Source organism: Panthera uncia (genome assembly GCF_023721935.1).
Source record: "Panthera uncia isolate 11264 chromosome B3 unlocalized genomic scaffold, Puncia_PCG_1.0 HiC_scaffold_1, whole genome shotgun sequence".
Classification (NCBI taxonomy): Eukaryota; Metazoa; Chordata; class Mammalia; order Carnivora; family Felidae; genus Panthera; species Panthera uncia.
Genome location: NW_026057582.1, coordinates 71,362,660 through 71,388,900, shown reverse-complemented (window position 1 = coordinate 71,388,900; position 26,241 = coordinate 71,362,660). Strand labels below are relative to the sequence as shown.

The following is a 26,241-nucleotide window of genomic DNA, read 5'->3' as shown; positions in this document are numbered from 1 at the left end:
GGATCCCCTTAATCCTCCTCCCTGTCTCCAGGACCTAAGCGTGATGCTCAGGGGTGGATGTGTCTACAGAACTGCCAGCTGGAAGGAGGTGGCACGGGAACTCCCGGGTGATACTCTCGGCCTCACACCCGTGGGGATGGTGCCAAAGACGCTGCAGGGATCCCCGAGGCTGGGCAAGCTGGAGGAAGGACGAACACCCCCAGATCTAGCCAGGACCTCTCCTGGCATCGCCCTCAGCCCTGAGTTTCCTCGCCAGTCAGCAAGTAGGAGCTGGACGCTTCCCAAGCAGTAGGGCAAAAGGGAGGGGCATTGCAAGGATGACCCGGGGAAGGGTACCCAGGCCCACAAACAAAAGAAATGGGTTCTGCTCACGGTGCCCGAGGAGTGGGTGGCACGGAAAGTGGACGCTAGTCCCGCCCGGGAGATGGCCCAGGCTCCAGGCGACACGCACAGGGCGTCGCACGCGGGAGCCGGCGGGAGGGGTGGGCGCGAGCGCGCGCGGGGTCTCACGCGGAAGAGAGGCGCGGCGCGCATGCTCAATCCCACACCTCACCGGGCGGGGCGGGAGACCCGGGCTCCTAGGCGGGGGGAGGAGCGCTCGCGCAGCCGCCCCTGACAGGAGCGGGCTCGGCGGCTGCTGCAGCGCTCAGCGCCGGGGCCCTGCCGGAGCCGGGTCTAGCATGTGCCGCGGCTCCCCGGCGGCGGCGGCTCCTCTGCAGCAACGGCAGCAGCAGCGGCCGCCATGGCCAAGCCCAGCGCGGAGCTCACCCGCGAGCTGCAAGGTACGAGGCTGCGGTGGTCTCCGGGACGCCCCGTCCGGGAGCATCCCAGACCCAGTGCGTTCCTCCCCGCGGTACACCCCAGCCCCGCTGCCTCCTGCCCTCCCCGCGCCCCATGCATTCCGGCTCCAGGGCGGTCCCCTGCCCCTGCATCCTAGCTAGGGGCATCGCTGTCCCCCGAGCATCCTCCGCTGCCCGCCTCGCCTCACCCTGTCAGGACCTTCCAGTCCCAGAGCCGCCCGTCCCGATCATCGGTGACAGGTGCAGTCCCCTGGCGCTCCGTGGGGCTGACTCTCATTGATCCTAGCCCATCCCTCGGCGAGACGTCCAGTCTCCCCTCCAGAGAGTCCCCGTTTCCCCGCCGGGCGGGGCCCGGTCCGCCCCGCCGGGCCATGGGAGCTGCCCCTGGTCCTGACCGCCTCTTGGCTCAGCACCCTCCCTCCTCCCGGCCCCGCCCCGGAACTGGCCCTGAAAGCCCCTCTGGCAGCCTGGCAGCTCCCAGGCCAGTGGGGCAAAGAAGGGAGTCAGGGAAGAGGGCCCGGATTGGAGCTACGACCAAGAGCAGTGTCTCTGCAGCTCGCCTCCCACAGCCCTCGTCTTAGCCTGCCCCTTCTCCCTACTCACACTCACACCTCAAGGTCTCTCCTGTTTGCATGGTTCTCAGACTCAGCCCAAACCAAGGCCTGACACCACACCCCCCACCCAGCACTACCACAACCCTCACTGGCCCCCCGCCCCAGGCAGGAGCACAGCCTAGCCCACGCAGAGATCAGGACGCTCAAGGATACTCAGAGGCATGCTGCACCATGGCAATTTCCCATACCTACACACACACATAAATACAATCATCAGATATGTGTACACACATCTTTACAGAAAATGCACCCCCACCACACACACACACATACACATATACACACTGGGATATCCGGATGGGTTCTGCTAGGAAGTGGGTATTGGGCTCATTTAAACACTAACTCTTTCTCACCCCCCACTTCCCACCCCCACCCCCACACCAAGGCTGTCTTTCACAACTACAAGCACAGCATACTCATTCACCTATCCAGTCCTACCAATGCCACACACGGGCTCCCTGGCATCTTCAGAAGGCGTGCACACATGCATAGTAAAAGGCAGACACTCACACCCAGACCACCTAGAATATAGTCAGAGGGACACCCCCACGCCCCCACACACTGACTCACTATGTATATGTCAATGGCTGCTGGAGTGCATGGGTTGGAAAAATCCTTCACACCCTCAGAAGTGTAAGACACACCCTCCCACAGACAGTGTCACTCAGCAACTGTCCCCTGACTCAGGGACATCAGGAGCCAGAGTTTTCTCCACACCCCCCTCCCTCTCTAATAGGAAGAGAAAAGCCACCCAAGAAGGAAAGCTCTCTCTGTGCTTATTTCTCCTCTCATCTGACCCCACCCCTGGAAAGCCCTGGGGAGGTAGGGGTGGCCAGGGTAAGGGGAGCTCTGAGCAGGCCCCCCACCCACCTGCAGACAGCATCAGGAGGTGCTTAAGCCAAGGGGCTGTGCTCCAACAACATCGGGTGAAGCTGGAGACGAAGCCCAAGAAGTTTGAGGATCGAGTTCTGGTGAGGGTACTGGGCTTCGGCGAGTGGGGGGAGGGGGAGCAGCTGAGGGAGTGTCATCAAGGGCAGCTGGGCTGCTGAGAGCAAGGAGCCTGGGAGGCAGGGGAGACTGGGGGTAGGGGTGGGGGGAGAGCTGAGGAGACCAAGCCTGGGGAAGGGGCAGGCTAGACTGAGTGGATGTCCAGGAGCCCAGGGTGGGGCATGAGAGAGAAGGAGGATACTGGGAGCAGAGGGCCACTGCTGACAGGGGTTGCACACAGGCTGAGGGGGGTGAAGGAGGGCAGGTGGCCTAGGGCCCAGGAGCGGCCATTTGCTGCTGATGTTCTTTTCCTCTCTCTGAAGGCCCTGACCTCCTGGCGCCTCCACCTCTTCCCCCTTAAAGTCCCAGCCAAGGTGAGTTGGGCTGAGGAGCAGAAGTACACCTGGCATACTCCCTCCGGAGCCAGGCAGCCAGGCTCTTACCTTAAGATGAGCACCCCCATGCCCCTCCCACAGGTGGAGAGCTCCTTCAATGTCCTAGAAATCCGCGCCTTCAATACGCTCAGTCAGAACCAGGTGAGGACCCCAACTTGGGCCCTACTATTGGGTCAGCAGGAGGATGGACTTGGTCCTGATGCTCCCTTTCCTCTAGATCCTAGTGGAGACAGAGCGTGGCCTGGTGAGCATGCGGCTCCCATCGGCTGAGAGTGTGGACCAGGTGACACGACATGTGAGCTCTGCCCTCTCCAAGGTCTGCCCTGGCCCTGGGTGAGTGGCAAAGGAGGAGTCTCTCAAAGGGTTACACAACAAGGAGACTTCTTCCTCCTTCCCTCCTTCCCCTGGACCTGGGCTCCTGGAACACTGAGGGCAAGAGCCCTTATGTCCCCACTGCTGCTTCTTCCTAGGGTCCCAGAAGCTATAACAGGGGAAGAATGGAGAGTTTCTTTACACCCCTCTCTGAGATAGATTTGGTCATTTTCCAGGTGTCTAATCCGTCGTGGAAATGCTGACACCCCAGAAGGGCCCCGAGACACGTCCCCTAACTCTGAGACTTCCACATCGACCACTCACAGTGTCTGTGGTGAGCAGGGGCAAACTTGGCGGAAGTGGGGCCTAAACTACCCTGCCCTTGTCCAGAGTCCTTTGTGCATGGGGCTGTGTCTGCCCTGAGGACTCCATAGCTCCTAGACCTCAGAGGTTCATGGTATAGCAGGAACCCAGGACATGGGCCACATAAAATGACCTTGACCTTTCCTTGAACTCTAAGCCTATTCTCCACACCCTTACTCCTCATGGAACTAGCTCACATCCTGCCCCACAGGTGGCTTCTCCGAGACCTATGCTGCCCTGTGTGACTACAACGGACTGCACTGCCGTGAGGAGGTGCAATGGGTACGTTGGGCAGGGACCCAGCAGGTGGGCAGGTGGGACCCAGAGGGAGGGGGCGGGGGAGGAGGGGAGCAGGTGTGAGCCAGTTCCACCTCTCCAAGGATGTGGACACCATCTATCATGCCGAGGATAACCGGGAGTTCAATCTTTTGGATTTCAGCCACTTGGAAAGCCGGTAAGCAGATGGAGCAGAGACTCAATCCCCCCATTCCAGCCTCAGCCTCCAGGCTCCCTCTTCTGATCCTACCTACAGCCCCAACTCTATCTCCCCAACCCCACCCCCCTTTGCCTTCTACCCATCTAGACTTTCCCCAGTCCATCACCCCATCCTTAAACTCTTCTTTCCTGTCCCAACCACCGGCTCACCACTTTCCTGGCCCTTCAATCTCCCCACAGAGACTTGGCCCTAATGGTGGCAGCCCTGGCCTACAACCAGTGGTTCACCAAACTCTACTGCAAGGATCTGCGGCTGGTAGGGACTACGAGGGGTGGGAGGAGGGGCTGGAGAGTAGTGCCCTCTCTGGCTCCTGGTCACAAAACCTCCTCTGTCCTCAGGGCTCTGAAGTGTTAGAACAGGTGCTACATACCCTGAGCAAGTCGGGGAGCCTCGAAGAGCTGGTGCTGGACAATGCCGGGCTTAAGACGTGAGGCCAGCCTCCTCCCTGGGCAGTGGTGCCCCAGTGATGTAGCCTTAGGGTCCCAGAACGTCAGAGCATGATACGGGTCCCCAAGCTATCTCCTCCAGCTCTTTACTTTACAGAAAAAAAGACTAAGGCCCAACAAGGGCACAAAGCAGGTCATTGGTCAAGCTGGGACTCAGACCTAAGTCTCCTGGCCCTCCAGCTCCATGGCCTCTCCCAGTATGCTCCATGCCCTATCCTCTTCCATCAACTACCCAATGGGGTGGACTGCTCTAATCTCAAGGACCCAAAGCTAGGCTTTGTTTCGGCACAACTTCCCAGGTACTTCATAGTGATGACAAGCTCCCTGGCAGGCCCCAAGCCCATCCCCACCTATGGAGGCCTCTGACCTTTGCAGCCCCAACCAGGCAGGCAGGTGGAGGAAGAGGGGAAGTCCGGGGCTGGGACAAACAAATCCTTCCTCCCCTTCCCTGAAGGGACTTTGTCCAGAAGCTGGCCGGGGTGTTTGGGGAGAACGGGAGCTGTGTGCTGCATGCCCTCACTCTGTCCCACAACCCCATCGAGGACAAGGGTGAGCCCCAGCCCTGAATCCTACCCCCACCACAATATAGACCCCTGCCCTAGCCCAGAGCCCAACCTGGGGCCGAACAGGGACTCTCCAGCCTGATGCCAGCCCTTGCCCCAATACTGCTGTCCTTGACCCCAGGCCTGTACCCTCTTCAAGCCCCCACTCTGACTCTGCACCACCTATGCCCACTGCCCAGCCTCTCACTGGGCCCATTTCTCTGTCTACTCCCAGGTTTCCTCAGTCTGAGTCAGCAGCTCCTCTGCTTCCCCACTGGCCTCACCAAACTGTGCCTGGCCAAGACTGCCATTTCCCCTCGAGGTACTTGCACCAGGACCCCTGACCTCTGACCTATAACCTCCTCCAGCACCCTCTGGATCCTCGAGTCCCAGAGGTGTACCTACCCATTCACACAGCATCCTGGGGATCTGAGGAAGGGAAAGGAGACACACTTGGGGGCTGGGGGGAAGAGTTGTGTGGAAGGGGAAGAGGTGGGGATGGGGGCCAACCCAGCCCAGTGCCCGCTGTGCTCAGGGCTCCAGGCACTGGGCCAGACCTTCGGGGCCAACCCAGCCTTTGCCAGCTCCCTTCGATACCTGGACCTGAGCAAGAACCCTGGGCTGCTCGCCACAGATGAGGCCAATGTGAGTCCGTGGAACCTAGCTCAAGCCCCACAGAAGCACACTCAGGTTTCAGGACCAGGGAGTCTCTGCCCTATAGCTTGGGGGTGGTGGGGCTCTATCACCTCTTCCCTGGCAGCCCCTCTGTCCTTGTTCCCAGGCCCTCTACAGTTTCCTGGCCCAGCCTAATGCTCTGGTGCACCTGGACCTGGCAGGAACCGACTGCGCCATTGACTTGGTGAGGGGTCGGTGATGGGAGAACCAGCCTGAAGTGATTTAGGGAGGCCAGGGTGGCCCCTGTCTCATCGCCCCTGCCTTGAGTGGACAGAGCTGGAAGGATGACTCCAAGTTCAGCTGAATTATAAAGCAAAGCCCACAGCTCACACCTGTGGGGCACGCTATACCGGTCACTGCCCAAGGTTGTGCTGGCTGTCCCTAAAAGCCAGCCCTCCCTCCATTCCCCAGCTGTGCTCCTGGCTGAATCCACCAAGAGGAAAGGATTCTTCCCCTGACTTGAACAAGGCACCTTATGAGCCCCTAATGGCTCGCTCTGGCTTTACACATTCACTGCCTGTGAGCCTCTCCGCCACCCCCGGGGGTCAAGCAGGGAGTAGACCCACTTTCCACAGAGTGGAAACTGAGGCATTAAGAGGTGAAGTGGGCATTCATAGAAGGAATCACACTGACTGCCAAGGGTGAAGAGCCAGGACTTTGATGGGGAGGGAGGAATCCTTGCCAGCCCCTCCCAGCCCATGTGAGACCCACCATGTCTTTCCCCACAGCTTCTGGGAGCCCTGCTCCATGGCTGCTGCTCCCACCTAACCTACCTCAACCTGGCGCGCAACAGCTGCTCCCACAGGTGGGAGCACAAAGGGCACAAGGAGGGATGGGGTGAGCCATGGGCATCCCCCTCCCTTGCTGACCCCGGGAGTCTCTGCAGGAAGGGCCGAGAGGCCCCGCCGGCCTTCAAGCAGTTCTTCAGCAGCGCCTACACACTGAGCCACGTCAACCTGTCGGCCACGAGGCTGCCCCTGGAGGCCCTCAGGTCGGGTGGGTGCAGGGTTGGGGGGCGTCCAAGAGGGAACCATGAGAGAAGAGGGTGAGGGGTAGAGGTGGGCCTGCTGACCTTCCTCCCACAGGGCACTGCTCCAGGGCCTCTCCCTCAACAGTCACCTCAGTGATCTGCACCTGGACCTCAGCAGCTGTGAGGTGAGCCCTTGGTCACCTAACGCCCACTGCCGGTCCCCCACCCAGTCGCCTCACTGTTCATTTCTCCAATCTTCATCAAACCCTGGCTCCATATTACCTCTCTGCTGCACCTCTGTGACCCCCAGACCCGACCAAACCTCCACTTTCCCTTCTCAGTGTGTCATCTGTGTCCCTCTTTTCCAGAGGTCATTTTCAGTCTCCAGTATGCCCCCTGAAAGCTTTGGGGTGGGAGATACCAGACTTTCCCACCAGAGGGCAGGAGCGAGCTATCTCCGGAGCAGCAGTCTGGAGATATTTCTAGCTAAAGGGAGGAAGGGAGAGAGCCCTAGGAAAGGATCTGGTGGAGAAGGGGCCTCCTGATTTTGCACCTGAGACCTAGCATGGCCATGAGTCCTGGTGTGACTACTCTAATCTCTAAGCATTAAAGGTGTCCCCACCCCTGCCTTCCCCACCCCACCCTCACCGTGTCCCTGCAGCTCCGCTCAGCAGGAGCCCAGGCTTTGCAGGAGCAGCTGGGGGCTGTCACCTGTGTGGGCAGCCTGGATCTGTCAGACAATGGTAAGTAGGGACACTTCCGTTCCTGGGGACCAATGGGGCCAGGGGCCTGGAGCACGGCCCCCTCACCCCCTGCCACCCTCAGGCCTCAAAGCCAGACCTCTCCCATCTATTGGCCAGGGTTCGACTCGGACCTCCTGACACTGGTGCCCGCACTTGGCAAGAACAAGTCCCTCAAGCACCTGTTCCTGGGCAAGAACTTCAATGTCAAGGCCAAGTGAGGTCCCCTCCCCATACCCACAGACCTCACTCCATCATCCACCTATCCTTTTGGCTCACTGTGTTACCTCTGGCCCCTCCCTGCTCAAATCACCTCCTGCTCCTCCAGTAGCATGACCCCAACCCCTCCCCTCCTGCTCTGAGCCCTGACTCCCCACAGGACCCTGGAGGAGATCCTCCACAAGCTGGTGCAACTGATCCAAGAAGAGGACTGTGTGAGTGACTGGGCTTGGGAAGGGATCCACAGTGGCAGGGGCTGCGGGGACTGGGCTCAACCCCACTCTTGCCCACATAGTCCCTGCAGTCACTGTCAGTGGCGGACTCAAGGCTGAAGCTCCGCACCAGCATCCTCATCAATGCCCTGGGCAGCAACACCTGCCTGGCTAAGGTGGATCTGAGTGGCAATGGCATGGAGGACATCGGGGCCAAGATGCTGTCTAAGGCCCTGCAGATAAACTCCTCCCTCAGGTACGGTGCACACCTCTATCTCTGACCTGGAGTCCCAGTATGCCCCCTCCACACACACGCGCGCGCGCGCGCCCTGCTTGCTGTGTTGCTCTGTAGCCCAGCTTCCAGAACACCTTCAGGCCCAGAACCATCTTGGAGTCAGCCTCATTACCCAGGAAAGGAGGGAGGACTCCAGAAGGGGGTGTGTGCCTACCCCTAAAAAGGACCCAGAGGGAGGGGTAACCAGCTACTGTTCACTGTCTCCCTAGAACCATCCTATGGGATCGAAACAACACATCTGCCCTGGGCTTTCTGGACATTGCAAGGGCCCTGGAGAGGTGAGTGGACCAGAGCTCTGCCCTGACCCCAGCCCCAGCCTCCCTGGGCCTGGACCAAGCCTGCTACATTAGCCCCACCCTGGTTCACTCAACTTGTTTGCAGAGATATGTTAGGAAAGGCCCGGGTGACGGAAATGGTTAGCAAGGAGAGTATGGAGAGCAAGGGCCTCTCCCCACCTTTCCCTAACCCAGCTGTGTCACTGTGCCTTACAGCAACCACACACTGCGCTTCATGTCCTTCCCCGTGAGTGACATCTCCCAAGCCTACCGCAGCGCCCCGGAGCGCACCGAGGATGTCTGGCAGAAGGTAGAGGCCTCGGCAGGGTGGAACAGCAAGGGGCAGGGGCCAGCCCACATCCCAGGCCCTGACCCCTCCCACCCCATCGTCTCCAGATCCAGTGGTGCTTGGTGAGGAACAATCACTCCCAGACATGCCCTCAGGAGCAGGCCTTCAGGCTGCAGCAGGGCCTGGTGACCAGCAGCGCCGAGCAAGTAAACGTTTCCCTCTGGGACACGTGGGGCATGCATGGGGCACACAGGGTTCAGGTGTGATGTGATAGAGGGTGCACACGCGAGGGTGGGGGCATGAAAGAGGCATTTTGTGGTGTCCACAACTGGACTGAATGCATGGGAGAGCAAAAGACGGGACGTTCAGAGTATGGCTTAAACATGAGAGAACGTGTGGGGGGCCCCAGACCAGGAGTCCCTGGGACCACAGGAACTCCCCTGAATATTCATGGGCATCCCAAGAAGAGAGAACAGGCCATCCAGAGACACCACTACTACCCCATCAGTGCCAGCACCAGGAGCACTGCCCAAGGGGACCCAGAAATGGGGTGCCTGGGGTCCCACCTGGGAAGATGAGGGTACAAGGATCCCCCCCGCTGACACTTCTGCCGGCTGTGCTCCAGATGCTGCAGCGGCTGTGTGGCCGGGTGCAGGAGGAGGTTCGGGCCCTGAGGCTGTGCCCCCTGGAGCCTGTGCAGGATGAGCTGCTTTATGCTCGGGACCTGATCAAGGACGCCAAAAACTCACGGGCGGTGAGCCCTCCGCAGCCCCACCCTCCTTCGCAGTCCGAGAGCCCAGGAAGGCCAGCCACACTACCCCAGGAGTATCCGCGCCCTGACCCATGCATCTGTCCTCCCAGCCCAGGGCCCCCAGGACCTGGTCAGGCCCGATTCTGACCTTCTGATGATAACCCTTTCCTTTTGCAGCTGTTTCCCAGCCTCTATGAGCTGGGCCATGTGCTGGCCAATGACGGGCCTGTACGGCAGAGGCTGGAGTCAGTTGCCAGTGAGGTGTCCAAGGCTGTGGACAAGGAACTGCAGGCAAGTCCTGAGGGAAGAAGCCCAGTGTTGACCAAGGCTCAAAGCTGAGGGCTGAGGTCAGCATGAGGAAATTCCTGGGGACAGGAAGGAAAGGCAGAGTTGAAGCCATCCACACTCCCAATGTTTCTGGCTTTGCTAGAAAACAGGGCTTGGATTTTTTCTGCTAGCTTCCACGTTGACCCCTGAACTCTGACCTCTCCCCTGTCCATATGGCAGGATGGAAGGAACACTTACCAGGATGTGGGGAAGCCTGAATGTCCCAGGCTCTGCTGGTAACCAGCCCCAGAACGTTGGTGGGCCCCTCAGTCTCACCATGGGGGGCTGGAATAGACAGGCTAGAGTCTCTTCCAGTGTGGTGCCAGCCCTGACCCTGCGCCCCCCCCCCCCCCCCCCCCCCCCCCCCGGGCTCTGGCCTCCCCTCCTCCCATACTAGGTGATCCTGGAGTCGATGGTCAGCCTTACGCAGGAGTTATGTCCTGTGGCCATGCGAGTGGCTGAGGGGCACAACAAGATGCTGAGCAATGTGGCTGAGCGCGTCACTGTGCCCCGGAACTTCATCCGAGGGGCGCTGCTGGAGCAGGCAGGACAGGACATTCAGAACAAGCTGGAGTGAGAAGTGGAGGGGGTTGGCACTGGGAAGGGGCTGGATTTGTCCCAGAGCACTTAGGAACCTGGGGCCCAGCTACAGCAATGAATAATGAATGGCATAATCTCCATTACAAGGGATAAATCTTTAACTAACTGCAACCTTGCTATTTAGGGTCTAACTGGTCTTTGCCCTAGAAATCTAAGTGCTGAGCCTGGGTTTAGGAGCCTGGCAGTGCACATGTAGGTGTACACACACTCAGCCACACACATCCACCAAGAATGGCCTCCCAGAAACAAAGCACAGTCTCCTCGGAGGCATGGACAAAATCGATGTGAGTAGGGGTGCCTGGACTATGCTCTGCCCTCACTCAGTTCTCGTGTTCCCCTCCAGCGCTCTCTCATCCTAGGTGCCACTGCTCACCAAAGCAAAGGAATATTATCACTCATATCCATGAAGTGGCCAGCTCAAGAAGAGCCAGTTTCTGGGCTTCCAGCAGAGACCAGCAGGGTTCACTCAGCACCCCAATTTACCCAGCTCTGTTCCACTGGAACTCCAGGAGACTGGCCCAGAGCCCCTTTGCTCTTTCTCCTCAATTCCTCTTGCCCACTCTCCCGATCTACACACACCTATGCGGGGTGTCAGTGGGTGGGACAGAGCATGCCTTTATGGAGACACAAGGGAGACCTAAGGTGCCTCCATGGATGTCCAGGCCAGCTGCCCACTCCCTTAGGCACCTGGGGAAAGGCTTAGGGGCCAGGGAGCAGGATGACTGAGTAGTCCCACCTGTGCCCACAGTGAAGTAAAGCTCTCAGTCGTCACCTACTTGACCAACTCCATAGTGGATGAGATCCTGCAGGAGCTGTACCACTCCCACAAGAGCCTGGTAAGGCTTCTGAACCCCAGCCAGGCTCAGGCACACTCTCCACCCCACATCATCCCATCTCCCCCAACCAACCATCCCCCAAAGCCCCGGAAGGTGAGCAGCTTCCTTGGGAACCTGTTCACATCTGTCCTTCCCCAGGCCCGGCACCTGGCCCAGCTAAAGACACTATCAGATCCACCATCGGGGCCAGGCCAAGGGCAGGATCCGTCCTCCCGGGGCCGAGGCCGGAACCATGACCATGAGGAGACCACAGATGATGAACTTGGGACCAACATCGTGAGTGCCCCAACCCCCACTCCCCACCTTAAACTAGGTCCTGACCCTGAACCTGCAAAACACTGTCCCCTTCCATTTCTCTGGACTCCACTTTCTCCTGACACTGGGCCTGGTCTCATCCACCAGCCCCAATCCAGCCCAGCTTCTTCCCTTGTCCCAGTACCTCAGCCACCCAAAGAAAGTGAGGCAGGAGGGGCTCTAAAGAGAAGGCTTTATGAGGAATAAGAGGCTTCAGATGAGGCTCCTGGGACTTGCAACTTGGCTCCACCATTGGTTTCCATTTCTGCAGGACACCATGGCCATCAAAAAGCAGAAACGCTGCCGCAAGATCCGGCCAGTGTCCGCCTTCATTAGTGAGTCCCCAGCCTCAATTCTAATGTCCTCCAGGTCCCTACACCCTTCCCAGGCTCTGGTCCCTTTCTTTTTAATTGTCTTTCCAGCCTGCTTTCTCCCTGTGCCTCTTGCTACTCCCTCTAATGCTGCTGTGCCCACAGGTGGGAGCCCTCAGGACATGGAAAGCCAGCTGGGGAGCCTGGGGATCCCGCCTGGCTGGTTCTCAGGACTCGGAAGCAGCCAGCCCACAGGCGGTGGCTCCTGGGAGGGTCTATCCGAGCTGCCCACTCATGGCTATAAACTAAGGCATCAAACACAAGGCAGGCCTCGGCCCCCCAGGACCACACCTCCAGGACCTGGTCGGCCCAGTGTGAGTCCATAAGTCCTTGCAAAAGGACCAATACCACTTAGCAATGCCAGAGCCAGGGGTTCTAGCCTTAGGACCAAAATGCCAGAGACATCAGCCTTGGGGGATCAGGCAGGGGCCCAGGCAGGCCACTGAAAAGAGGATGGGATTAGCCAGTTTTCCCAGATAGGAAATCTGTCTGCCAGTCAGTGGCAGTTCCCATTTGGGTGAGGGATACAGCCAAGAGCCACCATGCCTAGGAAATGCCCAGGCAGACTAAAGTCTAAATTTTCATGGGGCCAACAAGAGGCAAGTCCAAGTCCAAAGGGGAAGGCCCTGAGTGAATGGAGAGAGTAGGGAGGACTTCCTGTTCCAGATGAGATACCCTACAGGACTTTCCTCCCAGCAGGTGCCAATAACTGGGACACGACAGGAGAATGGGATGGCCACCCGCCTGGATGAGGGGCTGGAGGATTTTTTCAGCCGAAGGGTCATGGATGAAAGCTCCAGGTGTGGCACCTAGGCACAGTCCCATTTTCTGCAGGCCCAGAGGCCCTGAAGGGCTCCTTCCCAGCAGTCATGGAGGTCTCTCCAATGGCAGTGTCCCAAAGCCAGTCTCTCTGAAACATTTCCCCCACGTTCTCATCCTTCCCCACTCAGCCCTTAACTCCCGTGTTCTCTGACTTTCCTCAGGACAGCTGGGAAGCATGGGGCCAGGGTGAACCACCACAGTGGGATGGTGGGAGGGATGGGGTCGCAACAGGCCCTGGGATGGGATGACAGTGGTAAGAGCCCTGGAGGGTATATTCTCTGTCACAGTCTTGCAGACTCCCCAGCACCTGTCCAGAAGAAACGGAGTCACTGGGAGAAGCTGAGAGAAGGATGGGGGGATGGGGGTGCCTGGGAGGAAGGAGTTGCTGGGGAGACAGAGGGAAGGAGACTGCTGGAGGATGACGGAGAAGGTGAGGAAGCTTTGTCTCCTGAGACCTAAGTGGAAAGGGTTACAGGGCAGCAGGAGAGACTGGATGAAAGGAAAGTTGGAGGCTTATTAGACCCAGGGCTAGACTAACACTAGCACCAGCCTGCGCCCTGAGTGACCTCCACATCTGGCATTTTGCATCTGCCTGCGACTTTGTCAGTAACTCACCCCAACTCTGCTCAGCTACCCCCGGACTCTGCGGACCCTGCGGCCAGGCCTCTCAGAGCCGCCGCTGCCTCCACTCCAGAAGAAGAGACGCAGAGGCCTGTTTCACTTTCGCCGGCCCCGGAGCTTCAAGGGGGATAGGGGGCCAGGGTCCCCCACCACTGGGCTCCTCCTCCCTCCGCCCCCACCCCCACCCCCAACTCAGGAGAGCCCCCCAAGCCCAGATCCCCCCAGCCTTGGCAATAATTCCTCCCCCTGTTGGAGCCCAGAGGAGGAGAGCGGCCCCCTCCCTGGATTTGGGGGGAGCCGGGGGCCTTCCTTCCGCAGGAAGATGGTAAGTGAGGTGAGGTGCTGTATCCTCCCCGGTTGCTGTTCCGCACATAGCCCACCCACTTACCCTGTCCCAGGCAGTTAATGGGAAAATGACAGGACTCGAGGTTCTGAGGAACTTTGGTCTTCCCAATGGCCCCACTCCTTGAGTGATCTAAGCCTGGTGACCCAGAGCATGCTGGGAGTGCTGCATGCAAAGAAGGACAGAGGAAGGACTCCTCAGAGGAGGGGTGAAAGGTCAGAGGGTTGCGGCAGGGCAGTCCCAGGGCTGGGGTCTCAGAGGGGTAGGGGCCCTCTCTCACTCCCTTGCAGCCTATGGAGCCCCTTCTCCATCAGGAACTGCTTATAAACCCACGGCCTTGTTCCAGGGCACTGAGGGGGCGGAGCCAGGGGAGGGGGGCCTGGCCCCTGGGACAGCACAGCAGCCAAGGGTCCATGGTGTTGCCCTTCCTGGGTTGGGAAGAGCCAAGGGTTGGAGCTTCGACGGGAAACGAGAGGTGAGGGGAGCCCAGGCACCCAAGTGTTTCTATGGATCCCTGTCTGCCTCCCTTCTGTGCCCTGTCCCTGCTCGGGCCAGTGGAGAGAGTGATTCTGTGGTGTTAGAAGGTGTTAGCTGCAAGTCTGCTCATTCCACACACTCACCTGCCGTGAAAGGCTGAGGAGGTCATTTAGCCTCCCGGAGCCTCTACCTCCCTGGAAAATGGGCAGTTGTAAAAATACTTACCTCTAGAGTTCTGTTTCTGAAAGTTTGGTGACTAGATTACCATCTTTATGACTGATTTTTCCCTTCCCCACATACCACCTGGATTATTATTCACATATTTTTATTTAAATCAACTCACCCTTTTAACTTAGCCTGGTCCTAAGCATTATCATTTTTTAAATCATGGACTTATTGTAATAGTCATGTTTTTTTTTTTTCTACCACACATAAAATAAACACATAACTGCTAAAATAACAACATGCTCATTCGTGTAAGCCGTTTCTTACACCCCCTAGGGTGGTAGGGGTGTGACTTTTGGGGGATAAGTGTCCAAGTGTCCAGGGACTAATGCCATGAGAATGGCATGAGATGCTAGAGCAGAAGCCCCTTGTTAACTGCAGTCTCCATGTAGAGGGGACTTTTCTTATGACCTGACTCAGCTATCCTTTCAGGGTACAGGCCCAGACCTGGAGGGCAGTGTCCAGGCTTGGCAGAAACGGCGCTCTTCAGACGATGCAGGTGAGACAGTCCCCCTCACTTCCTTCCCTTGACCCCTCTCTCAGGGGCCCCTTCTAATTCGCCTTTCCCCTTCTCCCTTTCTCATCTCCTCCCTGCACCCCAGGGCCGGGAGCCTGGAAGCCCCCACCACCACCCCAAAGCACCAAGCCAAGCTTCAGCGCCATGCGCCGAGCAGAGGCCACGTGGCACATAGGTATGGAACGCCTCTTCTCAGGTAGCAGCACTGAAGGCCCAGGGTGTGTCCAAAGAACCAGAAGCCACAGCCCCCATGTTGGGGAATTTACAGCCAAGGTGGGGCAGTCAGGAAGTCACCACAGTAAAAATGTTTTGAGGATATTTACAAAGCCTCATCCAAAGGAAAGGAACAACCCAATGCAAAGAAAGATCTTACAGAACAAAAGTGGCTTTGCCAGGATTAGCAGAAAGGAAGAACACTTTGTGGATGGTTCCAGGGAATTCCGTAGAGCAGGGGCCACCTTTGGCCACCGTCAGCAGAGTGGCACCTCTATAAAGAAGGTCTCTCTCTGCACCTCAGCTGGGAAAGAGGGTGAGTAAGTACCAGCCATGCCAGACCCACCTCGAACATTCCAGTCTCCTCCAAAAGTAGCTCGCCAAGCCATCCACAGTTCACTCAGAAATGTGCCACAAGAAAAGGGCAAGAGCCATGCCTTGGGGGTCAGAAACCCTGGGTGTTGGTCCCGGTTCAACCACCACCAGCAGTGTTGACCTTAAGCAAGTCATTTACCTTCTGGCTTCAGAACTCTGGAGGAGTAAATGAATTGTGGTAGGATGCTTTCTTTCTGCTGGGATCAGAGCACTTAAGGAGCCTCTAAAGGAAAGCTGGTCAGCTCGGCATCAACTCACTTGCCCACAGGCCTGGAACACAACACTCCGACAACACTGACATGGACAAATCTCCCCATAGAGGCAGACACTTACTCACCTGCCCCCTCCCATCCCAAGGCTGGGGCACAAGGGCATGGTGCAGAGTCCGTGCCCCTGGCCAATCCTCCAAGGCCATCCCAACACTGAAGGCATCTTTGCTGATCATCCCATCCCACTCACAGACTAGTTAAAACACCTAAAGCGAGGCTCCATCCTTCATTTAGGAAAGCACAATAGTCAGATGCTCCACTGGGCACACACCTACCACCAGCACCCTCCAGGTCCCTCTTACTCACACCTCACAGATACACACACAGACAACACCTTCCAGGTAGTGCACCCTCAGGCTCAGATTGCATGAAGCCACAGAGGCAGCGGTGGGAGGGTGCCAGGGCATCTCTCCCCAAGGCTCTCACCATCTAAATCAGACTGGCAGAGTCCTGGGAATGCCAGGCTGCAGCCTTGGCAGGGCCTCGGGGCACTGCGGCCTTGGATGGGCAGCCATGCCTGTGGACCCAGCAGTCCCTGTACCCTGGCTCTGCCCCAGCAGGCATGGGCTCAAGCCCTGCCCTTCAAGAGGAACAGCCACACCAGGGCCCCCTCCAAAGGTGATGGGCTCAGGACAATCCTGGAGACCATACCAAGGAGACAGAAACACTTAGAGCAGAAGGGGACATCCAGGGCAGAGGCAGAGGAGCAAATGGGCTTGGAGGGGAGAAGTCCTGGCCTCCAGGGCTTCATAAGGAAGAAGGTCAGGGAGAGCTATGCAAGAATGCCATTTCCTACAGCTTCTCCTCTCTTCCCATCCCCCAGCTGAGGAGAGTGCCCCCAACCACAGCTGCCAGAGCCCCAGCCCAGCCTCTCAGGACGGGGAGGAGGAAAAGGAGGGGGCCCAATTCCCAGAGAGGACCGTTCCCACTAGGAATGCCAAGGTGAGGGCCGGCAAGGCGGAGGGGAAGGGCCCTTGGATGAGGCGAAGGGACTAATTGACCCAGTCTTTTCCTTCTTTTGCCAGCTGCAGGACCCCCCTTTAGCTTCACGGCCCCCCAAGCCAGTGGCTGTGCCCCGGGGCCGCCGGCCCCCCCAGGAGCCAGGGGGCAGGGAGGAGGCTGAGGCTGGGGGTGCAGTCCTAGGAATGAACAAACCCCGGCTGAGGCTGGGCTCACAGCAGGATCAAGAGGAGACCGAGGTCCAAGGTCTACCACCTGGCTCGGGGCGGGGTGCTTGGGGCGCCTCTGGGACCTCATTGCCCACCTCAGGACCCCTCCCGGGCTTGGAATGAGTCACAGCTTGGATGAGCACCCAGCCTATGAGCCCTACTCGTGTGCCAGGCCCACCTTGACTGTCATTTCAGGGCCCCCAGATCCAGGCCGCCGGACTGCCCCCCTGAAGCCCAAGAGGACGCGGCGGGCACAGTCCTGTGACAAGCTGGAGCCTGACAGAAGGCAGCCCCCTGACCCCACAGGTGCCAGCGGGGTGGGCAAAAGGGCAGTCCCCCTCTGCCAGATACGGTATAGCCCACACCGAGAGGCTGGCTCTCCCTGCCTAGGAAACAGGACTCCCTGGATTTGTCCCCAGCAGGAACCAGTGAGCCAGGAACAGACTGACAGCCGCTACAGCACCCTGCCCAGCCCTCCTCTCAACATGTGCCTCACAAGGACTCAGACCCCCACCCACCCCCCACACCTCCAGGCCCCTCTGCCAGCCCATCCCCCAGGGGCAGGATGGCAGGATGAGGCCTGGGGACAGGAGGTGGGGGACAGGATGGGAGAGAGCAACCTGGAGAGAGGGAGGCAGAGCTTGGGGCAGGGCCGTCTCCTCTCCTGGAAGGGCAGATCTGTCCCTCTATCCCCAGGGACTCTCTCCCTCCTTGTATAGAATTAAAAAAAACAAAATCACTGCCTGCTTTGTCTCTGCTGTCTTCCCCATTCACTGCCACCACCCCCCACCATCTGCTCCCCCTCAGTGCTCAGCCACAGTGGGGAAAAGTAGGGAATACTCCACAGGGATGAGAATGGAGCTCTGACAGGAGAGAGATGGGCCCAAGACGTGCTAAGTGGGAGGGGACTGAAAAGTCCCTAAGTGTGGGGTGGGGGAGTGTATGTGCAGGATCTGGGCCTAGCTGGCTGAAGGAGAGACCAAAATGACACAAATTAGCACCAGTGTGTGTCCAGCTCTGGGGCATGCGGTGGGATTGGAAGGTCCCGGTGTTCAAGAGAAGGTTGGGGGGCAGCGTGCTGTGTGGTGTGTGTGCAAGTTTCCGCACAGGCAGGCTCACTAATGGCGGAATTAAATGATGTTGCATTATCTTAGGGGTACCACCAATAGTCAGAATCTCAACGGTAGAGTGGCCCGAGGGAACAGAAGTGTCCACAGTGAGGGACGATTAAATCAATTGTTTCCCATTGGTGTACTAACAAATAATTACCTCAGCATTCGAGGCTCCATACAGGAACCTCTTCCTCTGTGAAGCCCTTCCGATTGCCTTCTCCTGACTCATCAAAATTAAACCCTCCCTCTCTGTGACCCATTGCATCCTGAATAAGTCTGGAACATTGCACCTGTCACATTTCATTGTGTATTTGTGTATTAGCTCATCATCTCTCTGTCTGTGGGTCTGTCTGTTCTTTCTACATGCACCTCCCCTAGGGGCAGGACCTATGTCTCAATCACCTGTGCCGGGTGATTGCCTGTTCAGCCCCAGCCCCTGGCACGCAGATGTTCAACAAATGGCCGTTAACTTAGAGCGGCTTAGAGAATGGAGGGTCAAGATGTTCTGGTGAACCCTCTCGTGTACTCATCCCAGGTCACCATGTACCCAAATGTCCTCATGTGTGGATGCAGCTCCCCAGGGAATTGCCTAGTTTCCTGGGTGTCACTGGGGAACGACTAACGTCTTGTTTCCTCAAGATCTGTGTGTGACATGGCCCCTCCCACAAGGATGTGACCACACGGGTTGAATCTTGGGGGGGTGAGGGGTGAATTGTGAGCGCCAGAAGATGCTTCGGGAATCAGTCCTTTAGCGCATGTCCCTAGTGGCAGCCCTGCCTCAGGATGGGAGACTGTGTGTGTCCTTAAGCAATTGTGTGCATCTCCATGTGTGTCCCTGTTGAAAAGCAGCGAGGGAACTGGACCTCATTCTCAGCTATGAGATTTAGCGTGGTACAGGGTGGTTTTTAAGGAGCACGTGAAGATCTCCATTCTGTTGTATTTGGGTTGGTGTGAATGAGTGTATGTGTGTGTGACAAGTATAGCCCAGTGTTCTTTTATGAGTTACTGTGAATATCCTTCACAAGCGCGATGTGGAGAGTGCTGAGACTGGGTGTGTTTCCTTCTGTGTATCCGTAGGGCTGTAACTGTCGTGGTGTCACAGTGAGTTTATGGTGCTGGCGCCTGTGTGTGTCAGGATATGTGTGAGCCCACGAGCCGTGGGTGCGTGTGTCTCCATCGTCTCCTGGTGTGAATGTGTGTGCGTGCACACACTGCCACAATGTGTGCATGGGTGTGGTGTGAAGGGGAAGATGTGTGTCACTGTGTCTGTGGGGGTCCTGCCTCTGAGCCACCCCCGGCCCGCCCTCCTCCCCCGGCTCTGTGGCTCCCTCCCAGGCAGTGGCCCTGCCCCTCCCCTCTTCTCCCTCCCAACCGGTCTGTGCGGGGGGGAGCTGGTGCTGCGGCCCCCCCCCCCCTCCCCATCCAGGCCCCATAAATAGCAGCAGAGCCGGAGCCGGAGCCGGCGCCAGCGGCTGGAGAAGCAAGGGAGTCAGGGCCAGGGCCAGAGAGCCGGAGAAAGGAGCCCCCGACTAGAGCCCAGGTGAGCCTCCCCTTCCTCCCTAGCCCAGCCCCAGCCTGGCCCAGCCTGGCCCAGTCTCCGTAACAACATCTCCCCCCAGCCCCCAGAGAGGTCTCCAGTCCTGCCCGATCCCCTCACCACCACATGCACCTGCCCATCTCAGGGGCCCTGCGAGAACTGGGAGACTTGTGGCAGGAAGGCAGAGACCCCCACCCGCCCACCCAGACCCTCCCTCACATATCCAGAAAGGCACGCAGTATGGGGAGGGGGGGAACCCAGCCAGAGAAGGGTCCCGGTTCTGAGGGAGGTACGGGAACTGGCACACCCTCCTGGATACAGACACACGACTAGGGCACAGACACACAGGGTGGGGGCATTCAGACACACCAACGCACACTCGCTTGGGGGAAGCACGACATGGGATCAGACAGCCTCACCCTGAGATGTGGACAGACACAGATAGATGGACTGACCAGCCGTGAACTTGGGCCAGCATACCCCTGCCTGCTGCTGCCCGAGGCTTGATACCACTGCTGGGGGAGGGTGGCGTGCGTGCATCCCACGGGCAGCATGGAGGGGGCTGTGGCTCCCCAAAAATCCTGTCGCTAAGAGACAGTGCCAGTGCTGCCAAGAAGTGTGAGAACAGGGGAGGTGGGGAGGGAAGCGGGAGTTGTCATAGTGGGAGCCCCTGCCAGGAACCTGGAGGAGCTCTCAGCGGGGATGGGGCTCTGTCTCTAACTCCCCAAGCCCACCACCCCTCCCTTGCCATAAGTCACACAGGAGATGAGTAGGGGGAGGTGGATAAGGACAGCCCCGCAGGGCATCTTACAACCTGCCTCCTCCTGCCCACTGCAGACTCCATTCTTGCGGCCCATCCCCTTCAGACTTCCAGGGGCTCCTCCACCGATGTCCCCACCCCCTTGCCCTAGTTCAGCTCCCTCGTGCCAAGACTGAGTGCAGTGCTGGCTCAAACATCAGTCGGGAAATAGCAGAAGGTGCTGAGGTAGCAGAAAGCATGGATCAATCGATGGCCTAGGAGCCAAGACTGCCAGGAACCCCCCATACCCTCAGCCCTCTCCAACCCCATCCATGCATAGTAGGTCAGCAGGGGTGACAGAGGCATAGGGCTGTGCAAGAGTGGGAAGCTCAGGTCCTCCGCCCTCCTTGTCCACAGCTCCAGCCAAGGAAGCTAAGCTGAGGGCAGGGGTGGGGGTGGGTAGGGGGGAAGCAGGAGATCCATAAGATCCCAGGGCCTCAGGAAGCAGGACAAGGTGGGGCATGGGGCCCAGGTTCCCAGAAGACAGACCCCTCCCCTGGCAGATGTTCCCTTTCCAGTGTCCAGGCCATCTGCTCTGTCCCCACAGTGACATGTCGGACCCTGAGATGGGATGGGTGCCTGAGCCCCCAGCCATGACGCTGGGGGCCTCGCGGGTGGAGCTGCGGGTGTCCTGCCATGGCCTCTTGGACCGAGACACACTCACCAAGCCCCACCCCTGCGTGCTGCTCAAGCTCTACTCTGATGAGCAGTGGGTGGAGGTGAGAATGGGCTGGGTCTTATCTGAACTAACCTCCTAGCCTGGGAAGGAGGAGGGGCTGGGAAGGGGCAAGGAAAGCCTCACAGGAGAATGTGAGGACTCTGAGGGGCCTATTCTAGGCTGTAGGGGTAACCTTGGAGACACAAACCATTTTAGAGCCACAGAGTCCTATAGGGTCCTGGGATCGGCCCAGGCTGTGGCACAGCTCCCAAAGGCCTTATCAGAGCCTCAAAGGACTGACGGTCCAGTGGGCTGGCAGCAGCCTGAGCTCTGGGGTCAGCCTAACAAGGGAAGAACTAGTCACTGGGGATACAGGAGCCTGAGGAAACCTGGCATGAGCAGGGTGGTCCAGGGCAGGGAAAAGTAGCCTGTGTTCCCAGAGGGCCCTTGCCCCCTGCCGCAGGTGGAGCACACAGAGGTGCTACGCTCCTGCTCCAGCCCTGTCTTCTCTCGGGTGCTGGCCCTCGAGTACTTTTTTGAGGAGAAGCAGCCCCTGCAGTTCCACGTGTTTGACGCTGAGGATGGAGCCACTAGCCCCCGCAATGACACCTTCCTCGGCTCTACAGAATGCACCTTGGGCCAGGTTTGCCTTCTCATCCACCCTACCCCCTTCAGCTTCTGCCTCTGAAAGCCAAAATAACAGAGAATAAGCTCTGGAGCTAGTTCAGTCTGGGCTTGGACCCCATTCCACCATTCACTGGCTGTGCAGCCTTGGGCAAGATGTTTAACCTCTCTGAGTCTTAGTTTCCTCATCTAAACAATGGGGGTCATATGCCTACCTCTTAATGTTGCTGTGGAAATTACATCCAACCCTAGCCCAAGTATAGCCCCTGTGAGCACTCTAAGGATATTTTTACCCTGTCCCTTGTTCCCTGGCCAAAGCGGGGGGGGGGGGGGGGCGGGTCACAGCTGGATCTCCCTCTACCTTCATCTCCAGATTGTGTCACAAACCAAGGTCACTAAGCCATTGCTGCTGAAGAATGGGAAGACTGCGGGCAAGTCCACCATCACGGTAGGCAAGGTCACCTATACTGACCCTTGGGCACAGCATTCAATGCCCCTGCATGGACATCCATGGTGACATCATGCCCAGGACTGGCTTCCACCTAAGGGAAAGGGCATAAGGTGCCCTTTGTGTGGTAGGGGGGAATCCTGCACTTGTTTCCCCTTTGCAGATTGTGGCTGAGGAGGTATCTGGCACCAATGACTATGTACAACTCACCTTCAGAGCCCACAAGCTGGACAACAAGGTTGGAAACCCAGGGTCCAGGCCCCCATCTTCCCTGTTAGAGAGCCAAGGCCCCCACTCAAGATAAATCAGTGCTGCTCCCTACTTCAGTGTTAGCTGCCTCCCCTTGCAGACCTCATCAGGCCCATGGGTCCTTTCCTCTGTTCAGGATCTGTTCAGCAAATCTGACCCTTTCATGGAGATCTATAAGACCAATGGGGACCAGAGTGACCAGCTCGTCTGGAGGACGGAGGTTGGTGCCTGGAGCAGTGGGGAAGGAGGGAGGAAGAGCAGAGCAGGGAAACCTAGAGAGGAGGTGACCAGCTCTCGGGTGCCTCTCCAAGGTGGTGAAGAACAACCTGAATCCCAGCTGGGAGCCATTCCGCCTGTCCCTGCACTCCCTATGCAGCTGTGATGTCCACCGGCCTCTCAAGGTGAGGCCCCCCCGCCAAGCAAGGGCAGCCTATTGGAGCATCTAGCCTCTGTCTGAGACATTCCTCCTGAGCGTGTCAAGCCCCTTCCCCTCCCTCATGTGATAAGCCCTTCCCACTGTGGGGTAAAGACCCAGTCACAGTTCAGTTTTCCTACAATGTGTGCCTTTTATCAAGGCCAAAGTCCCTGCCAGATTGAGCCAAAGAATAAAGTTCAGCAGGTAGCCTCTTTAGGCAGCTTAAGGACATCTGTTTGGGCCTAGGGACTATTAGCCCCCTACCTCTCTAAGTCCATCCCCTGCCCCCAGGAACCCCTGCAAAGCAACCCTGACCCTCTCACCTCCCCTCCTTGCCTTCTCAGTTCCTGGTGTATGACTATGACTCGAGCGGGAAGCATGACTTCATCGGCGAGTTCACCAGCACATTCCAGGAGATGCAGGAAGGAACGGCAAACCCTGGGCAGGAGGTGCCACAAAGACCCCAGCTCCCAGAATCCCACCCAGATCCCTGGGAGAATTCTAAGGGTGCTGAAGAGCCCATTACATGCAATAGGACGAGGGGGTGGAAAGTTCCCAGGCTCGGTCTAAGGACTGAGCCATGGGGGTCTTGCTCTGGGAGGCTCTTCTGGAAGGGAGACCAGGGGTTGCCTGATGGAATTGTGACTGTAGACTTGTGGGGTGTGTGGGATCTAGATGCAGTGGGACTGTATCAACCCCAAGTACCGGGACAAGAAGAAGAACTACAAGAGCTCGGGGACCGTGGTACTGGCCCAGTGCACGGTAAATTCCGGTGCCTGCCTCAAGCTGGCTGCTCAGATTCAATCCTTTTTTCAAAGACCAGTGTCTCCTCCTCTGGGAACTGAGAAGGCTTGCCCTATCCCACTGGGAACTTCAACCTCAAACACTTTTGTCCCTTCCACTTTCCCCACAGAAGCCCGCCCCCCTCAGCTCCCTCCTCAAAGGACCATCCTGCTACTTTACCTCTTCCCTCTCCTGCTAGGTGGAGAAGGTGCACACCTTCCTGGATTATATCATGGGCGGCTGCCAGATCAGCTTCACGGTAAAGACCCAGGGGACGGGGGACACAGGCAAGAGGAAGGGGCTAAGCACATCATGAACAGAAGGAGCCCCAAATCCCCACTGCCCCTGCTGGGGCCGCTCATGAGCCTTAGCATTGTCATCCTGTACTCCTCACCCCACTCCATGATGAAGCTACCTGTGGGCTTGACTGGACTTACCTGGGTCCTCCCCTACAGACCTTAGCTCTGGGCTAGCCTCTGTTAGCTCTCATAGATGCACTGAGACCCTTTTCCACCTCCACTAGGTGGCCATCGACTTCACGGCCTCCAACGGGGACCCAAGGAGCAGTCAGTCCCTACACTGCCTCAGCCCCCGCCAGCCCAACCACTACCTGCAAGCCCTGCGTGCAGTGGGAGGCATCTGCCAAGACTATGACAGGTAGGAGGCGCGGGGAGGTAGGGGAGGGGGGTGGTGGGCACAGAGGCCTTGCCCAATGCCCCCCCCCCCCGGCTTTTCTTCTTGCCAGTGATAAACGGTTTCCAGCATTTGGCTTTGGGGCTCGGATCCCCCCCAACTTCGAGGTAGGCTGGGTTTGAGAGGAAGGGAGGATTTGGTGGGAGAGTCAGAAAGGAAGGAAAGGACATCTTCTCGCTGCCCTCACCTTACCCTCACAGGTGTCCCATGACTTTGCTATCAACTTTGACCCGGAAAACCCTGAATGTGAAGGTAAAGAGGGGAGATTTTCACCAGCCCCGCCTCCCCCCATACACTGTACGCAGTTGATACACCCCATGCAGGGGGATAGATTCCATCCTCATGGGCCAGCCCCCTGCCCTTTGGCCCACTCAGCTCCTGTCTTCATTTGGGACTCCCAGCTCCTGACCCAGCATCTGCCCACCCTCCTCTCCCAGAGCCTGGACCATCCAACTCTCCTGCTTAGTGAGGAACTTAAGGGGCCAGGCAGTCCTGAGATAGGGAAGCACCTCCTTGGTTGGAAGGGGTGTCAAGAAGGGCTCCCTGCTAATCTCTGCTGGCCTCACCTCCTGGCCAACAGAGATCTCGGGGGTCATCGCCTCCTACCGACGGTGCCTACCCCAGATCCAGCTCTATGGCCCCACCAACGTGGCCCCCATCATCAACCGCGTGGCGGAGCCAGCTCAGCGAGAGCAGAGCACCGGCCAAGCCACGGTGAGGAGACGAAGCAGGCAACCAGGCACTGCCCCACTGGGTGTCCTCTGGTGGGCCTGGGGCCAGGGCTAGGGCCGGGCTTGGGGTGGGTGCCAAAGCCCTTACACACAGAGCCTACCCTTCCTCCCTTCTGTCTGCTTTCAGAAGTACTCGGTGCTGCTGGTGCTCACCGACGGCGTGGTGAGTGACATGGCCGAGACACGCACAGCTATCGTGCGCGCCTCCCGCCTGCCCATGTCCATCATCATCGTGGGTGTGGGCAATGCGGACTTCTCAGACATGCGGCTGCTGGATGGCGACGACGGTACCTTGCGCTGCCCCCGAGGGGTGCCCGCGGCCCGCGACATCGTCCAGTTCGTGCCCTTCCGGGACTTCAAGGATGTGAGTGCCTGGTGCCCCCCACTGGCCAAAGGACTCCCCAGCTCCTCAGGCCCTCCAATCTGACCAGCCTCTCCCAAACCGGGTTGAAGGCTTGTGAGGGAGGCTGGATGGAGCCCATCTGGCCACCCCGAAGCCCCGCTCCCTTGCCTGGCCTCTCCCCCCACAATCTTCGCCCCCCCCCAACAACGTCCCCGCCCCTACTCCCAGGCCGCACCCTCTGCGCTTGCTAAGTGTGTCCTGGCTGAGGTGCCCAGGCAGGTGGTGGAGTACTACGCCAGCCAGGGCATCAGCCCAGGGGCTCCCAGGCCTTGCACACCGGCCACGACCCCCAGCCCTAGCCCGTGACTGCCTCCTACCGGACCAACACTCCCTCAGCCTCTCAGTGAGTCCTGGGGGCCCAAAGGGGTGGACAGGGGTGCAAGGTGGTGTTTGGTGGAGCCCATCTGGGCTCAATGTTGTGTAGAGGAAGGTGCTTATGACTATCCCCCCCTGCCCCAGGTGCCTGTCCTGACCCTTGTGATTCGAGTGACCAGTGCCTCTCCCTCTTGGACCGGCTGTGCCCCCTAGGTCCTGGAAGTGTGTGGTGAGCCCTGCTCTATCTGTCCAGGCCCCATACCCCTCAGCCTTGTGACTTTCTTCAGTGATCCTGACTTTCTGGCCATTAATAAAGGGAACCACTCCTAGCACCTCAGCCTCTATCCATCATGTCTCAGATGCCCAACACCCACCCAACCATACACGCCATTAAGAAATGAGGACCAGCACCTTTCAAAATCTGAGCCAGAGCTCCCCAGCAGCTTGGTATCTCAGCAGTTTCACCCCAACTGTGTGCCAGTGGGATCTGATGAGCCCTTACCCTCACCTCCCAACCCCAGGGGGCCCAGCACCATGAAGGTTAATTACCAGAGATGGGGGGGTGGGTAATAAGGGGCTGCCAAAGGGGCAGGTTGATGCCCTCTTACAGCTGCCTCCAGAGAAGCCCAGCTGA

The 26,241-nt window shown here is 58.4% G+C and overlaps 2 protein-coding genes across 2 annotated transcripts; both read left to right on the top strand.

Annotated features, from left to right (window-relative positions):
- Window positions 1–43: 43 nt before the first annotated feature.
- CARMIL3 (capping protein regulator and myosin 1 linker 3) lies at window positions 44–17,620 on the top strand. Its single transcript, XM_049614103.1, has 39 exons — window positions 44–263; window positions 620–1,033; window positions 2,291–2,385; window positions 2,725–2,775; window positions 2,878–2,937; window positions 3,014–3,129; window positions 3,345–3,442; window positions 3,683–3,753; window positions 3,852–3,925; window positions 4,147–4,222; window positions 4,306–4,394; window positions 4,868–4,962; window positions 5,191–5,277; window positions 5,491–5,600; window positions 5,737–5,814; window positions 6,359–6,621; window positions 6,716–6,785; window positions 7,262–7,343; window positions 7,461–7,557; window positions 7,720–7,774; window positions 7,855–8,027; window positions 8,276–8,344; window positions 8,558–8,651; window positions 8,738–8,836; window positions 9,256–9,384; window positions 9,559–9,672; window positions 10,106–10,281; window positions 11,057–11,420; window positions 11,710–11,773; window positions 11,915–12,123; window positions 12,509–12,609; window positions 13,262–13,577; window positions 13,942–14,070; window positions 14,730–14,796; window positions 14,900–14,989; window positions 16,495–16,613; window positions 16,697–16,877; window positions 17,036–17,146; window positions 17,263–17,620. The coding sequence occupies exons 1-39, from the start codon at window positions 44–46 to the stop codon at window positions 17,286–17,288; spliced, it is 4,932 nt and encodes a 1,643-aa protein (XP_049470060.1). The 3' UTR covers window positions 17,289–17,620.
- A 3,193-nt stretch (window positions 17,621–20,813) lies between these two features.
- CPNE6 (copine 6) lies at window positions 20,814–26,006 on the top strand. Its single transcript, XM_049613062.1, has 16 exons — window positions 20,814–21,007; window positions 21,410–21,589; window positions 21,944–22,018; window positions 22,182–22,256; window positions 22,404–22,487; window positions 22,579–22,668; window positions 23,027–23,131; window positions 23,358–23,444; window positions 23,665–23,724; window positions 23,989–24,122; window positions 24,211–24,265; window positions 24,359–24,410; window positions 24,739–24,872; window positions 25,017–25,253; window positions 25,461–25,635; window positions 25,752–26,006. Exons 1-15 carry the CDS (start codon window positions 20,840–20,842, stop codon window positions 25,596–25,598), a joined length of 1,674 nt encoding a protein of 557 aa, XP_049469019.1. The 5' UTR covers window positions 20,814–20,839; the 3' UTR covers window positions 25,599–25,635; window positions 25,752–26,006.
- The last annotated feature ends 235 nt before the right edge of the window (window positions 26,007–26,241 follow it).